This window comes from Stenella coeruleoalba (assembly GCF_951394435.1).
Source record: "Stenella coeruleoalba genome assembly, chromosome: 10".
NCBI classification, from domain to species: domain Eukaryota; kingdom Metazoa; phylum Chordata; class Mammalia; order Artiodactyla; family Delphinidae; genus Stenella; species Stenella coeruleoalba.
The window spans coordinates 53,689,178-53,706,620 of record NC_137156.1 but is presented as its reverse complement, the minus strand read 5'-3'; the positions used below and the strand labels follow the sequence as shown (position 1 = coordinate 53,706,620).

The 17,443-nt window shown below is 34.5% G+C and overlaps 1 protein-coding gene across 12 annotated transcripts in view; it reads left to right on the top strand.

Annotated features, from left to right (window-relative positions):
* The window catches only part of CLASP2 (cytoplasmic linker associated protein 2), a 178,333-nt gene that overhangs the window by 118,850 nt on the left and 42,040 nt on the right, over positions 1-17,443 (top strand). For 6 of the 12 annotated variants that reach the window (XM_079934502.1, XM_079934503.1, XM_079934498.1 and 3 more), the window contains 6 exons: positions 2,981-3,151; positions 3,710-3,817; positions 7,484-7,546; positions 8,512-8,618; positions 11,660-11,904; positions 13,970-14,033. In XM_079934502.1, coding sequence (XP_079790628.1) covers positions 2,981-3,151; positions 3,710-3,817; positions 7,484-7,546; positions 8,512-8,618; positions 11,660-11,904; positions 13,970-14,033 — 758 coding nt within the window. The remainder of the gene's footprint in view (positions 1-2,980; positions 3,152-3,709; positions 3,818-7,483; positions 7,547-8,511; positions 8,619-11,659; positions 11,905-13,969; positions 14,034-17,443) is intronic. The other 6 variants (XM_079934507.1, XM_079934505.1, XM_079934506.1 and 3 more) reach the window with 1 other exon arrangement.

Below are 17,443 nucleotides of genomic sequence, written 5' to 3'. Positions count from 1 at the left end.
ATTATAAAAATTTAAACATTTAATTATTTAGATTTTAGACTATCAGTAGAAGAAAAGCTGAAGAATTTACATTTACTTTTGCACCTTCATTTCATCTGCTTTGTACATGAGTGTCTGATTTCAGTTTATCAGCTAAAAACTACTAAATGTTCTGCTTTTGTTACAGACATCAATGGTTTTGGGATTTTTTTTTAAAGTTTGCTTTTTTTCCTTTAGAATTTTTTATTTTCTAAGAACTGATTAAAGCCTTCTTATTTCCATCTGCCATTCATTTTAAATCTGCTTCTTCCCTCTTCATGGATTATAACCCTTACCCTAATTCTGCCTTTACACTTGTTCAGGATCACAATCTGCTAATACCATTGGTGGTAAGAATATATAGACTTTATGTGTGCATCTATTGTTTGATCACCTATTTTCATTATCAAGAATGGGTTCTATTCAGCAGAAATTCTTAACATTTAATATTATATCATTCTGTAGCCATTATTGGGGTAAAAATCACCAATTATGATTTTTCTTTGACCTGTCCTTATTTATTACCAAAACCCTGGGTTTTTAAAATTATCCATGTTGATGCCACAGATGTAAACATTCAAAAACGAAGGAACTTTAGTAATGCCTTGAAAACATCTCATAAAAAGTATAAAATGGTAATTTGAAAACTTTAGGCAGCACAAGAGAAATTAGATATCTAATTCCAAACTTCATAAATTAGAGTATTTTCTAGTAGCATGCTATTCCCTAGGTACATCATACTCTTTTTCATCAACTGTGTGGTTTTTCTAGAAGAAATAATTAGCCTTGGTAGTTCTTTTGCTGGGGAAAGAGCCTTGATACTTTCTTCTAAGTATAAATAATTCCAAAATGGGTTGTAGGCACTGTAATTAACACGCTGTTGGTTGGGGCCGGGGCGACCATTGGAGAAGAGCGGGTAATGATTAACGCTGCCAATTTTATTTCCCAGGAGAGGGCATGAATGAATTTAAATATATAGAGAGTGAGCTTGCATAGTTTTGATAAAGTCAATAAATCTAGAATAGGTAGCGTGATTACTCTGCTTCTATACTATATGTTTCCTCTCTGCTGAATAGATCCACATTTCAAGGAATTCTCCAGACTCCTACCAACACTGTCACCCCCTAAACTTACATTAGTTTTAACAGAATAACGTGTTGTATGTGTTCAGTTCATAATTTATACTTTTTATATTGTTGCAAGTGTTCCCATAAAATATTCCATCAGCTTATCTTGCATTGTGAGTTTGTAGCATGTTGGGTGTTTGGGTGTTTTGGTGTGTATGTTTAGTTTAGATGCTGCATGGAGAAAATAGGTGCCTTGTGAGTATCTCTAAGGTTATAACTGAAAGAAACTTGATTTAAAGATTCTTCATCTGAAATATCATGAAACAATTCAAATGACTCATCATTTTAAAGTACACTTGTATAATTTCCCTGCAACAATTTAGAATTCCTTCTACACAGATAGTAAATTGCTAACGTCATCGTAAACATTGATTTGTTTTACAGTATTGCTATAACCAGCGGAAGATGAGTTTCATTTTGTGTGCTAATAAAGTTTAGGAATTAAGCATGAGTTTAAATTGTATTCAGGAAGACCATGCCAAGAAAACGGTAGCCAGGGTCACAGATCAGCAGCCCATGAACCACATTCAGCCTGCCTCTATTCGTGTATTATTTGGTCTACACAACATAATAAAAATCAGGACATGTCAAAGCTTTCATTTAAAAAACAAAAAAGTCCCAAAATGTAGCCAGTATTACCTCAAGACAGAGCTGGCTTGAACTAAAATGTCACCACTCCCTGCCTTACATTCAGCACTGCTCCCTGGTTGATGTTCCCTGCTTGTCCCCATTGGCTTTGACTCTTTAATCTTTGCTCTGTGCAAGTGAAGTGTCATTGGGTAAGATTATACCGGGTGAGCAGTGACTGTGGAGAAGTTCCCAGCAAAGAGGAAACGTTGCTTTCATGACGTTTTATTTAAGTGCAAGTTTAACTTTTATAATGCTACCATCCAGAATCTAGAGTTAAATTATACTTTGGAGTTATCTAGTTCATTTTCCTTTTCAATGCAGACAAAAAATATTTTGATTGACAAGGAGCTTATCCCCTTAAACACTAACGCGTGCAATTCTAGTTTAAAAGCATGTTTCTTAACTTTTTTTTTAACTCTTACCCCAATCTCTGAGATTTTGTCCAGCTCCCTTTCTCTGTCCCTGACCACGTATCCTTTGTCTTCCAAGACTGAAAATCACTAGTTTAGAAAGGGTCTGCCTTCTTTGACATTTATTTGCCCTTTAGTTGTGTTTTACCCTCAGTATACATCAACTTGGCAGACTGGCCACCCAAGACCCCTTTGCTATTTGAAGGCAAATAGCAAAATGCAAGTTTCTTTTTCAGCTGGCCTAACTTTGTAAACATTTAAAATTAAATCTTGTAAAAATTTTAAAATATACATAGTTGCAAGATAACCTTGTTATGCCCATTTAGAGGCATCTCAGCAGGAAGCACATTTTCATTACCATATTCTTAACAAAAATGATAGCAATAATAGAATTATTAATTTTTTCCTTTTAAATATATAGCTTTAATATATAGCATTTTAACATATAGCTTTAGCTGCATGAAATGTATTGTTAGATAAGTTTATTTCTTTGGAAATCTTTTCTACTATTTATGTTCTGAAAATCATAATAGTGTTGTCCTTATTAAACATAGCATCTTATACTCCCCAAACTGAAAATATATTTACATGATTTACCATTCAATCCTAGTATATATAGTATACCTTTTTATTCCAGGTTTTGAGTATATATAAACCTTCCTCAGTCTAACTCCTTTGAACTTAGAACTGCCATTCCATCACAGTTTTCTCAGGTGTACTTCTTGAATTTTTATCCTTTCAACAAGTTCTCTTGGAGTTCATATCTTAACATTTGTATGTGTGTTTGGTGTTTAGCTGGCAGCCGGTCTGGGTCTCCGGGAAGAGTTCTGACCACAACAGCCCTCTCCACTGTGAGCTCTGGTGTTCAAAGAGTCCTGGTCAATTCAGCCTCAGCACAGAAGAGAAGCAAGATACCACGAAGCCAGGGCTGTAGCAGAGAGGCTAGTCCATCTAGGCTCTCAGTGGGTAAGATTTTTGTGCAGAACTTGGGACCTTGTATTTCTTTAGTATTTCAGGCATTGAAGACTTCAATTTAGGCACTTTAAGTTAGAGAAAAACAACTTAAAATTCAAGGACAACTGAAATATAGGTTAAAAATGGAATTAGATATCTTATCTTGAAAGTATAATTCATTTATATTTTAAATCTTTTTATTTTAGAAAAATATCATTTTACTCTTCTAATCACATACAAACTAGAAGACTGTATTCAAGAATTTTAATTGTATTCCTGGTAATGCTTCATCAAGAAAAGTTTCTTCTCAACCTTAGAAAAAACTTATTAGTTTTTAAGAAAGAAAAGAATAGGGACTTATCTGCTGATCCAATGGTTGAGACTCTGCACTTCCACTGCAGGGGGCATGGTTTCGATCCCTGGTCGGGGAACTAAGATCCCGCATGCTGCATGGAGTGGCCCAAAAAAAAAAAAAGAAACAAAGAAAGAAAAGAATAAAACCAAAATATCAAAAATACAAACTCTATCTCCTGTTTACTCCCCTTCTGTGCTGCTGTTGCTTCATACCAGCCCGAAGCAGTCGTATTCCTCGACCAAGTGTGAGCCAAGGGTGCAGCCGGGAAGCCAGTCGGGAGAGCAGCAGGGATACGAGTCCTGTTCGCTCTTTTCAGCCCCTTGGTAAGTGTTTGGGCAGGTGTGAGGCATATTGCTTCACTGTTGTGTTCCTACCATCTGATAACCTCAACACACCCTGGATTTAGTTGATGATTTCTTCAACTGTATCTTTTCCTCTATCTCTTTTCTTTTTAAGGACAGTCAGAAGGAAATCATATGTTTGGGCAATTCCTTTGACATTTATCTGTCTTAAATGAGCAAGTTAGACATTGGATAAACAAATTGCCTTCATAATCAAGTAAATATCATACAGATTTAAACTACAGAATATTGAATTCAAGATTTTTCTTAACAAATCTCCCTATAAAATTTAAAGACAATATTTAAATATTTACTCTTAAGTGAAATATGGACTATTTAGTTTGATAAAAATAAAGACTTTTGTCCTTTTTAGCAGAAATATTAACATTTCACCTTAGATATTTCAGATACTAGAAAGAATGAACTTATTAAAATAGGAGGGATTAATATTTTTACAGTATTTTACAATTTAACAACATTTCCCATGCATTAGCTTCTATCATGTCATTGCTGTGAAACCTGTCTGTCCCTGATTATAGAGATTTTATTATACCCTTGATTATAATACTATATTTACCTCAATTATAAAAATATTAAATGATTTTTAAAAAACTAAATATTTTAGAGTAATTGGAGAGGCAGAATTTTTTACGTTGAAAATCTTTAGAATTTCTGTGTGGTCCTCAGCATTTTAACTAATACTTTGTTTATATGCACTTACTTATAGCCATTTCAGGTTTTTTCTTTTAATTCCATAAAATGTAGGTTACTGTAATACTTAAGAGAGTTGCACTTCAGACTTTGTGATACTTATGTAGAACATAGTTCCACTCATTATTTATTGGAATTATTATTTCCTTCAATAGACATGTTAGTATAGAATTTCTAGAGATTAATTTCTAGTTCTTTGGGCCATTTGGCTCAACCATATCACTACTAGACTATCCTGTACTGACCCTTTGAGCTAGGAACTCAGGCAGGGGTATCCTCAACCCTTGTTTGTGTTCCAGTCCCAGGTGCCAAAGAGTTTCCTTCTATACTCTGCCAGAGGTAGATTTAGTTCATGTACAATATACAGTAGGCTTAGTCTGTAGAGTATCCGTGTATGTGTGTGTATACATGCACACACACATACATATACATATATATATGGTACATCCTCATGCATATGTGTTTAAAAATGAAATAAATCTTACATTTGTATAAAGTAAGCATGCCACCTTGAAGAGTCAAAGGAAATAGAGTGGGTGTGTGATAGTTTAAGAGCATATGTTCTAGGGTCAGATGGCCTGGTTGATACCCCAGCTCTGTAGCTGTTTTATACCTGGGTTTTTCCTTATCTGTAAAGCTAGAATAATAATAGCATGTAGTTCTTAGCATTGCTTTGAAGACACTGTAAAGGAGAGAATACATGAAAACTGTCCCTCAGAGCAGTGTTTACACACGGTGAGCACGTGGTTATCACGGTCATCGTCACTGCTGCAACTGCTCTTCCCAGTCTTCGCCCTGGAACAGTGCTTGCTTACCTACAGTTAGTTGTGTGACACATCAGTGGCAAGGATCTTAGGTTTTTTTAACAGTATAATACTTATATTTATATAATGTACAATTAGTAGAAAATGTGAGATATCGGGAAGAAACAAAAATAGGTTTCTGTACCATTTAAAAGTGTACAATAGTCAGAGATTAGAGGAAATTTATAACCAACTTCTAATTACTTAAAAAATAAACATGTTAATGTGCCTTTTTTTTAAAACATCTTTACTGGAGTATAATTGCTTTACAATGTTGTGTTAGTTTCTGCTTTATAACAAAGTAAGAACTTATACATATATCCCCCATCCCCTCCCTTTTGCTCCCTCCCACCCTCCCTATCCCACTCCTCTAGGTGGTCATGCCTAATTTTTAAAGAGATACGTTGTTTAGTCATTGATCTAGATTTATCTCAAAGCTGCCATTCGGCAATTTAAATCATTTAAATTTTATTATTAAAGGAGGCAGTTTTCCCAATTGTGATGAAACATCCTATTTGGTTTAAAGGTGGTTAAACCTTTTAATCATATAGTTTTAGAAGAATTGAATTTTGTAGCCCTTTATTTACATATGGATGTTGCATAGTAAAGGTAGCAGATTAGTCCTGTTTATTACACAGAGATGAAGATAGCATTCCCAGAAATCAGATTGTTCTTTTCATTCCCATTTTCTGCCATATTTGCCTACATTTTTCTCTTTCTTTATTTGGTGAATCCTTTTGTCACCTCTGACTTGAATATGGCCATTCAGCAGATGAATCCCATAGCTTGCCATTTATTCAGTTGTAACACAAGGCCAGCATCAGGGTCCTAAAACACCAGAAATAAATCAGGGCTAAACAAAGATGAACTCTGGAACTCACACTCTTAGTTTCCATCTGTTTCTGGAACCCAGATTCAAAAAAAGGCTTACATTATTACAAGCACATGGGTGTTATCTTCAGCCACAGATAGCTATTGATTTCAAAAGGTTTTCAAAATTTTTTCATCTATTAAAGCATTTCCATATTGCTTCAACTCTTCCTTATCATTTTAGAAATTATTCTGTTGGGTAAAATTAAAACTATATATTAGTATGTTTTACTAATGATACCAATCACCTTTCAGGGTCTGTTAAACATTTTATGCAACATTCTCTCTTTAATCCTATCCCTCAATCTTTTTGATCATTTTCTTACTCATTAAGGTCCTGTGGCAAAGGAAAGAGTAATTCATGTAATAAAAGTATTTTAACTGTTCTCATTAATATATCTGAAGCAGAGTAACTTTTAAAATGAGTAATATGTTTCATTAAATAATAAAATGATTTTTTCCTGACTTATTTGTTTGTGTGTGTAAGAAAAAGACTGACTTTATGATGTTATGAAAATCAAGATTTTAAGATCTAAAATTTTAAATATCCGAAATTTAGATTTAGAGAGATGTCATAAATATAAGAAGTCACAAGTTTCTAGGTTTTTTGATTAAATTGTTAATACTCCCCTTTTTTGGTGCTCAAAATATGCTTTGATATTTAAATAATCTACTGAATGCAGAACTTATATACTGTGAACCATTATAGAAAACATTTATGTTAACATAAATGAGGTATGTTATCTTTTAAACAATGTAAAGATGGTATGTGTACTATTTAAGAGCAAAGGCCTTGAAAGACTACAAATACTGAGGTGTGGCCTTGATCAAATTAATTAACTTTTCTCTGTGCTTTAGTTTAGCTATTTGTAAAGTTGAATAGTAACAACTGCCTCACTGGGTTCAGGATTAGAGGAGATGGGATTATTATTGGTTACTATTTACCATAGTGGTTTTTTTTTTGAAACTACAGTGTTCATTTTTTTGTCTCATGCTTGTACTTTTGACATTTCCTTCCATTTGAATACTTACTTTTTTGTCTCCTGTGAGCTTATGTCTGTCCCCTTAGGTGTAAGATCTGTTGTGTGTCAAGGAAGATATTGCAGTGCAAGTGTTCAGTTGCCCTAGTCTAAGGCAATATTCTGATCCTTAACTATTAATAGTAATACCATTGTGAACTAACTCTCCTTGCCTGACTGTAGTGCTGCCACTATTCCTTGTTTCTGTAGTAATAGATGAGGTTTGTATGGTCCTGTTATTCCAGCCTCCAGACACCATTCCAGATCTACTGGTGCCCTCTACGCCCCCGATGTGTATGGGGCCTCAGGTGAAGGATGAGTACATTTTCACTATCATCTGTGCATTCATCTTAAGTTTTTTGTCCTTGTCAGTTTCCATTGAGTAATCATGTTTTAAAATTGATTTGTTTTATTTACATTTAATTTGTTGGAGAATAAGTCATTTGTGGGTTTTTAAAAAAATTTTCCCCCAAGTAACTTTTTTCCCTTTGGCAATCTTATTTGAACATTTTTCTCACTGGAGATGGGCATTTTTCTTTTGTATAACCTAAGTTATGTCATTTTAAAATATAAAAATTGTTTTATGTTCTCAGTTATGTACTTCATCTTTGTATATATGTTTAAAAAAAAAAACCAAAATGGTGGATGAAGTGTTTTAATTGTAAATGATGATATGTTGTAGACAGTAGTTGAGAGGAAGAACCCATCTATGGTTTGTCTTTACATACCTCAGAGTGTCGGGCAATAGTAGGTCCTTGACAAATATCAAATGATACATCTTAGTTACAGAATGAATCAGCCTGTCTTGAAAGAGAAGAGATAATAATTGGAGGGGTTTTCCCTTGTAAATTCCTGGCGTGCCTTCCTTGAGCTCCCTAATCGTTACTGGTTTGAGAATTGATCTTTGTTCTGGGCTACTCTGTGGCTCAAGCAAACAGATGAGATTTGCCTGACTGATAGAGCTAGATTAATTACAGGGCTATAGACTTGCAAGCCCTTAGTTGGCCAGCCATGCTTTCTTCTATCTTCTGGTGAAAAGTATATCATAGCTACTATTCTTTAAATTTACTTCCCACGCACTGTCAGTGATTTTAATTGCCTTTGCCCTTTTATTTGACTAAAAATAAATGTACCCAGAGAATACAGTATTGCTTTTAAAATGCTTTGCCCCATTGGTTTTTTTTTCCTCCTCTTAAGGATCTTAAAGTTTCCAACATGACCCTGTTACATTTATGGCCCTCTCAAAGCTATTTTCCTTCTTCTGATGAATTAGGTCCAGGGTATGGGATCAGCCAATCAAGCCGACTGTCATCCTCTGTCAGTGCCATGCGAGTCCTGAACACAGGTTCCGACGTGGAGGAGGCAGTAGCAGATGCCTTGGTACTTTTCTCCATTTCCTTATCTTTACAGATGTTCCAACTGTGAAACTAATGTATGAGTGAGCCAATCCACAAGTGTGGGAAAGGAGATGGGAAAATTCTTGGTATTAAATCTAGGAAGATCAAATGTGGGCAATGTAAAAAGCAAAACAGTATAATTAATTCTTGATCTTTATTAATTGCCAAATTTTTAAGCCAGGGCCCATAGTAATTGATGTGATGTCAGGAATATAAATATTGGTATTGTTAATATGGTGATGTTTTTTATGTACTGTAACACACTGAGAATAAAGGCAGATAGATTAGTATATAAATATGTACACTACAAGTATGTAATTTCAAGTTTAGCTTAACCTTGGGTATTTAGGGATTGTTTTAGTTTGGGGTACAGTTTTTGTTTAGTCTTTATTTATTTGTATTTTCTGAGCTGAGAGAAAGTACACCTTCAAAACAACTTATATTTAAGACATCTTTCTGGCTCTTTGTACCTGACACATTAAACAGTGAGGCTTAAAAACATAATCCGTAGATCTATGATGGTTTGTCAGAAGAGTGCTGTTCAGATATCACTGTAGTTTTTCTCACTTAAAATTATGAAGGAAGTATTAGAAACAGTGATTATAATTGCTTTTTCCTTTTTCCCAAGTCAATTCAACATGATAATTTCTCTTTCAAGTTATGATATTAATCCTGTATTTGAGAAGTAAGCATTTACTCAGTTTTTTACACAGAACTTATAAAGATGTCATCTTTGTTTTGAAATTTAAAAATACATGATGCCTTTTAAAACCACATATCACCTCTTAACCAGTGTTGATACAATATTTGCCACATATATTTGAAAAACAAGTTTTTAAAAATATTCATTGATCATAGCTATAATATATTAAATGTAATCACGTGCAGTTCTGTTCTAACAGTCTGTATGTGCTGAATTTTTCTCTTTACCTTAGCCATCTGATTTTTCTAATCAATACAACTAAGTAGGAACTTTGTTCTCTTGAGCTTGGGACATATTGATCACATCTTCTTCTGGTGATATTAAATTAGTCATACGTTTTAAATTTACTATTCCTCATCAGTGTATTTCTCAAATTATGTTTTTTAGTTTCTTGTAAATGGATGATTTACTAGTTAAATTCTGCTCGCATAAATTTTATGAATTGAATGGATTATTCTTGAACTATTACTTGTTATAAGATGTTGTATTTGATTTATATGAGGAATATTTAGCCACCAGGGCTAAAAGCTGAATCCCAATCATTTGATTGTGAATACTTCCATTATTTGCATAACATAGATATTCCAGTTATAACTATCAGTTTTTAGGAAAAGACTATCCAACTACTAAGTCTAATTGGACCTAGGGAAAATCATAGAAATAAAATTAACTTTGGAAACAACAAAAGGATCCAAATAGGAAGAAGACTTGAGTTTCTTTGGAAAACTGGTTATGGGAGTATTTCTGTAGCTTAGATTTTTTTCTTTGGACTAAAGGATATTGACAAGTTAAAGATATATTCTCCTAATAAGCAGTTCTTATGTATCTATATATTTTAAAAGTTAATGTTTCTAATTATGGGCATTGTTTATGCCTACTTCACTGTGCTGTTTAGCAAAATGTTTTTCATTATTTTCAATTTTTCTCTTTAAAAATCTGCTCTCAGCTCTTAGGAGACATACGGACTAAGGTATATACATTGCTGTTTTCTGACATCTTATGATACCATAACTTTTTTCTTTCCTTCATCAGTTTAACAGATGATAGTCTTCTATAAAAAATTCAAATGGAAGTAATAAAATCCTTAGATACACATCATTTTTCTGTATATATGATTATATGATTATCAGCAGGGAGATAGTGCTTAAACAGAGTGTCCTATGGGGGTTCTCATCCTTTAAGCCTGATTACTTTATACAAATGCGATGATGTCATCGACACTGATGTCTATAACAAAACTGGTCTTGAAGACCAACACAGGAAATACCACATTTTTGCCATTCTAAATTAAGTTGGTGCCTCTAAAATCAATTTAGTGATGGGAATGTCATTATAAAACTATTTTTAATTGAGTTCAAATTATATTTCTTTTAGATCTTAAACTTGGAGAATTTAAGTCACCTGGAGCTGTGTAAAATTATTGTGCTTAAATGTTTCTTAGAAATATCCACTGCTCACCAGCCTAAATTCAAATATCAGGTTCATAAAGATTTATAATTCTTCCAAAGAAATCTCAAATAAGCTATTTATTCTGTCTCATTTCACTTTCAATATTCAAAGTAAAATTAGCAGTTACATTTATTAAATAATAAGCTTCAGATGTAAAGAAATCAAAGGAATCTAAATATGCTTTCTCATAAATATTGAAATAGACAGTATAGACACATTGGGAAGAACATGGAGGACCCTCCAGGAGCTTGCCTCCTAAAAGGAAGAGTAAGCAAAACAGGCTCTCATCATTCTCTGTATTTTACTTCTCTAGGAAATGTCAGGGTTGCATACAAGAGAAGAAAGAGTGGCAAGACAAGTGATAGTAGAAGTGAAAGGAGAATAGAGGAAAGAGAAGGTTGAGAGACAGAAAAAAATAGAACTTTACATGGGGAAAAATGTTTTTCTGATCCATTGCCCATTTTCTGATCCATTCTCATCCTTTAAAAAGGTAGTAATTTCTTAACAACTCAGAATTTTAGTACAGAGTCCATTCGTTTATACTCTTGTAGCTCTTTTTGGTTTTCCTGAAAAAAGAAAAGGAAGAATCCCATGTTTTTAGTGCTCCCCACTTTACATATCTGACTTCCATACAGTAGTCTTATTCTGCTTTTATCACTCGCCATAGTTAAAGAATATTTCATCATCTACTAACTCCTAAAACATGTTTTTTGAAGAAAAACTAAATATCAACATTTTATTATTACAATGATTAGCAGCATGCTTTACACTGATTTTTAAACAAAAACCAGTCTTTTTATGGTCAGTAGAAATTTGTGAAATACCAGCATATTATTTTAGCTACCACTAATGAGAGTCTTTATGTGTAACAGAAAAAACCTGCTCGAAGAAGATATGAATCATATGGGATGCATTCAGATGATGATGCCAACAGCGATGCATCCAGTGCTTGTTCAGAACGCTCCTATAGCTCTCGGAATGGTAGTATTCCTACATACATGAGGCAGACAGAAGATGTGGCAGAAGTCCTCAACAGGTGTGCTAGCTCCAACTGGTCAGAAAGGAAAGAAGGCCTCCTGGGTCTGCAGAACTTACTAAAAAATCAGAGAACGCTAAGGTGAGTTATATTGTCTTTAAAATAATTGTCCTGCCTGGTTAGGACAGGACAATTGACTTGACTTGACTTTTTCATAACACTTTAAAGATACTGGTATGGGCTCATAATGTGTCCTGAATTCAGAAGGTGGCATCAAAATATTTTCCCAAGCCTTAATCCTTTAGGACCATCTGTACTATTGTTACTTTTAAAAGTTTTAATTAACTTGCTCTATTTAAAGAAACTTTCTAAAAGGAAACTTTTTATTCACAAATAGATGTTAAATGAAAAATGTTATTAATTTTTTTAATGAAAATAAATAATAAAATATGCATAATATTAAAGCTGACTCATTATTAAAATTCATTCCTGATAAGTTTTTCAGTGAGATGAAAGAATATTTATGCTCATTTGGAAATGAAGGTATATTCTTGATGTTTGTGTAATATTTGGATCTTGGTATAATATGAAATGGATTTGGCGTGAATTTCTCTAAGAACAGAAATTTAGGGACTTCCCTGGTGTGAGTTTGCACTGCTTGCACTGCAGTGGGTGTGAGTTTGATCCCTGGTCGGGAACTAAGATCCCCCTTACTGTGTGGTGTGGCCAAAAAATAAATAAAGTTAAAAAAAAAAAAGTTTATATTGGTTTTTAGTTGGGTTTGATTCGGTTTCCTTTCCTAATGGCTTTTGCTTGCTTTTCCTCTCTAAATTCTTTATTTTTTTTAAATGTATTTTATTTATTTTATTTTCATCTGTGTTGGGTCTTCGTTGCTGTGTGTGGACTTTCTCTAGTTGTGGCAAGAGGGGGCTACTCTTTGTTGCGGTGTGCGGGCTTCTCATCGTGGTAGCTTCTCTTGTCATGGAGCACGGGCTCTAGGTGCGCAGGCTTCAGTAGTTGTGGCACGCGGGCTCAGTAGTTGTGGCTCACGGGCTTCGTTGCTCTGCGAAATGTGGGATCTTCCCGGGCCAGGACTTGAACCCGTGTCCCCTGCATTGGCAGGCGGATTCTTAACCACTGCGCCACCAGGGAAGCCCCTCTTTATTGTTTTTTATCTGTGTAATGTTTTAAATCTCTATGGTCTATCCCTTTAAGAACATAGTTTTAGAAAATTCGTAAGTTTGATTTCAGGTATCAAGTCAGGAAGTGGCCCACTATTTTCCACCACACTCAGAGTTTGATTTACTAGCTGTTTATTTTAGGAAGTATTAGAACTATATAACTTAAAATAAGTGTTTATCTATAAACTTCCTAATATATTTTAATGCTTTCATGTCACAGTTCGTGAATCACTACAATAAAGCATCATACTGTTGTTCCCAACCCCATCAAGATTAGATTAGTATTAGGTTCAGTATATCATTTTAAATGGCAAGGAAATAGTCATAGTTTAGAAAGATTTTAGCCCTCAGGTGGCAAAATTTAAGAAAACATCATAGCATTTAAAAGGATAAGATTCATGTGCTGGGAATGTCATCTGTATACTTTCCTCTGTTGTGCTTACATTAATGAAGTACAGTTGTATTTCTTTTCATATAACTTTCAACCTTTAAAATAGTGTCTGTTACTACAGAATTATTGTTGCATTTGGTAAATTTGTATTTAGCCCTGACTAGTAAATCCCACTAATTTTTCATTTAGGAGGGATGATTTTTTTTAGCTTTTTTTTTTTTTTAAGAAGCCCAGTTATATGTAAGGTCACTTTTTTTTTTTTTTTTAAGGCTGTGTTCGGTCTTCGTTGCTGCACACTGCTTTCTCTAGTTGTGGTGAGCGGGGGCTACCCTTAATTGTAGTGTGCGGGCTTCTCACTGGAGTGGCTTCTCTTGTTGCAGAGCACGGGCTCTAGACGAGCGGGCTTCAGTAGTTGTGGCTCTCAGGCTCTAGAGCGCAGGCTCAGTAGTTGTGGCGCACAGGCTTAGTTGCTCTGCGACATGTGGGATCTTCCCAGACCAGGGCTCAAACCCGTGTCCCCTACATTGGCAGGTGGATTCTTAACCACTGCGCCACCAGGGAAGTCCCTGTAAGGTCACTTTTAAACGACTTCTTCCTACAGCAAGATATTAATTCCACTTTATTATTTTGACAGTCGAGTTGAACTGAAAAGATTATGTGAAATTTTCACAAGAATGTTTGCTGATCCTCATGGCAAGGTATGTTTTAGTATTTAAGATTACTCCTATAAGGTGTCATTATTATATTGCCCCAAAAAAGAAGTGAATAATAACAAAAAACTATAAGCCATTTTTGCTTTGTTATTGCTCTAAAATGGCAATGATCTTTTCAAACATAATTGAAATTGAGTATTTGATATCATACTTAATTTAGAAATTGCTCTCTAGTAACTGTTTAAGCTTCTCCAAAGAGAGATTATCCAAGACTATAAACTGAAGAATATATAGTAACATGCAAAACTCTTATACACTTAGGGTGAGTATTTGTATTTCTAAAAACATTTTACTATTTGTAAAGGAAATAATTGGGGTAAGTTGAAAAAATTTGCCAACTTTTTATTCAGTTTCCTTCTCTATTAACATAAATATATTCTTAAAAGAGCAATTTTGTAGAAAAGAATTGCCATTAAATAACAAAAAGCACAAAATATGGCTTCACCCATAGTTTGTTAGTAATATAAAAGAAGCATTTCATATATTGAAATAGTTCATAAAAATCATCAGAACTTTGTTTAGTTTTTAATGTGGATTAAAATGTATTTAAGTACTTATGCATAGTCTGCATGTATACTGTGAAATTTTGCTTTAAAATGTAAAATTTTGTTGTAAAATGGACTCATTTATTCTGTTTTCAGCAGTATGTTTGACAATGGTGAAACTTTAATCTTCCTTTAGGACACCAGGTGTCTACATGAGAATTTCTAACCTAAGTGAGAGGGAGATGTGGAAGGGAAATCATAAGAAAGATATTAACAAATTTCACTTTATTGTTTTTTTTAATTGTCTTCACTTTATTGTTGCACATGTCATTTCCCCCTCATTTTTTTTTCTGTTTTCAATATTTTCATTACTTGTGACACTACTTAAAGACACTAAAATCCTACTCTATACATAAACTGAAATCCAGCTAAGAATTATAAATTGCTTGTACTTTAACTTCTAAAGATTATCCTTTTATCAGAAGGTATATTTATTTTATCCAAGAATGCAAGATCCCATTAAAGACAAAGATTAAAGTACACTAAGTTTATAACTTTCAAACTGAGCATGTAGATAACCATACCATTTTATACTGATATTGCTACCACTAATTACAGCTGTAGGAATTGCTTTAATGGAAAAATTTCTGTAAATCCTGAACAAATTAGCTGTTGACATTTTTTGTTAGCAGTATGAGCCAAAGGACAAGACAATTATGATCTGGGTGGACCTGTTTTATTAAATGATGTTTTAATTAATAATCTCTACAACTTTTAAAAATAGAGTTTTAAAACATCTTCAAAAGTAATATAATTCATCTCTGCTGGAAGGTATGAGACTGTAAGGCTAGATTATTTCTTGAAGTCACAGTTTTTAATTTTTTGTTAGGACAATAATGCAATTTAGTTGGATCCTAAGATTTGCACAGTAATAAAGAGAAACACTTTTTAAAAAAGTCTCTTAAAGAAAAAATTTTTTAAATAAAGTGAATGTCAAAATTTAAAAAAAAGTCTCTTGAAGATCAAGTAGGAAAACCAAGTTTGATGTTGGTGAAAGCACAGATGTTTGGCCTCCCTTAGTAGATGCAGAGAACCAGCCACAATCCTTCTGAGAGTTTTCGGGAAGGAGACTTTTTTTTTTCTGTGGGATTTTATAAGAACATACAATTCTTATTGATCCATTGGCTTTGTTTGTTTGTTTTTGTTTTTGTTTTTTTGGTTAATTCAGTGAATACACATGTAAAGGGAAGATTATTTTTAATTCGTTTTTGTTTAGCTTTTGTTTGGTGATTGTCCATCAGGGACTCTACCAGTAATGTAATTCATTAAGAATAAACTGGATAGGGGCTTCCCTGGTGGCGCAGTGGTTGAGAGTCCGCCTGCCGATGCAGGGGACACGGGTTGGTGCCCCGGTCCGGGAAGACCCCACGTGCCGCGGAGCGGCTGGGCCCGTGAGCCATGGCCACTGAGCCTGCGCATCCGGAGCCTGTGCTCTGCAGCGGGAGAGGCCACAGCAGTGAGAGGCCCGCGTAACACACAAAAAAAAAAAAAAAGAATAAACTGGATATATCACCATACTGTGCTGAGTTAAAAATATCAGGGTTTGATTTGAGCTTTTGCATCATATCCTTATATTATTAAAATAGTAGATATCCCCCCCTTTTTAATTTTATAAAGTACTAACAGTCCAATCATTGGATCAAGCAGCTGTTCTTGATGCTTTCTTTTCTTTCCAAGTAAAATTTTGTTCTCTATCAAGAGTTGGCCTTTTTTGTTTGTTTGTTTTTCCCTATAAAGGGCCAGGTAGTAAATATTTGTAGCTTTGTGGGCCATAATGATCTCTGTCAGAACTACTGAACTCTGCCATTATAGCACAAAGGTACCTATAGACAATATCTAAACAAATGGCCATGGCTGGGTTGCCATAAACCTTTACTTATGAACATTGAAATTTTTATTTTCATAAAATTTTCTGTCACGAAATAGCCTTTTCTTTTGATTAAAAAAAAATTTTTTTAAAGGTAAAACCATTTTTAGCTCTGAGACCATAGTTTCCCGACCCCTGCTCTATACAGTCAACTCTGGTCATTGACACTAAAATAGAAATATGTTCAAGAACCTCTGCTCATGCTCATGCCACTGGTTGAAAGTTAAGACTGTTGAAGGGAAACAATGTACTGGCCCCTGCTGGGTGAAATCAGCCCTGTTACTCCTGTATATTGTGCCATTCTCCATTTCTGATCTGTGATTTTTGTCTACAAGCCCAGTGCTGCCTTTCCTCTTCCTCTAGTTTTTTTCTTCTGTCCTCCACAGAGACTGTGTCAGATAGTCTTTCCTCAGAACTCCATCCCTGTTCACCTCTCCACCCATCTCATGCCCCAAGCATATGTCCTGGCCTCTTAGCTTACCAAGAAGATAGAAGCCATCCAGCAGAAACTCCCATTTCCTGTCTCCAAACTGGCAAAGTTAACCGCACATAAGCCCATTCTTTCTACCTTTTCTTCTATGGAAATGGCAGGAGGTCTTACCGTGAAGCTGTTGGTAGCCACATAAACATGTACTCTGTTTTTTGCTAACATGATCTCATCTGCTTGGCCACCAGGAATTTTTCATAAATTTCAGTTTGCTGCTTGACATCCCTTTTTATTTTTCAACCTTGTTGTGAGTTTATCCAGCGTATCTTTTCTGACACTTTAAGGAAAGGGATTTGGGAGAGGTGGAAGAGGGGTGTTTTCTGTTGTGCCTGATCCAGTCTTCCTCACAGTAGACACCCTCTCTTTTCAGACACTTATCTCTCTGCTTGTTTTACTTACATTGGTGTTGCTTAGAGCATTGCCTTAGGCCCTCCTCTTTCACTTCTGTACCTTATCTGAAGCTTAAGTCACCCACTTTATCCTAATGACTCTCATA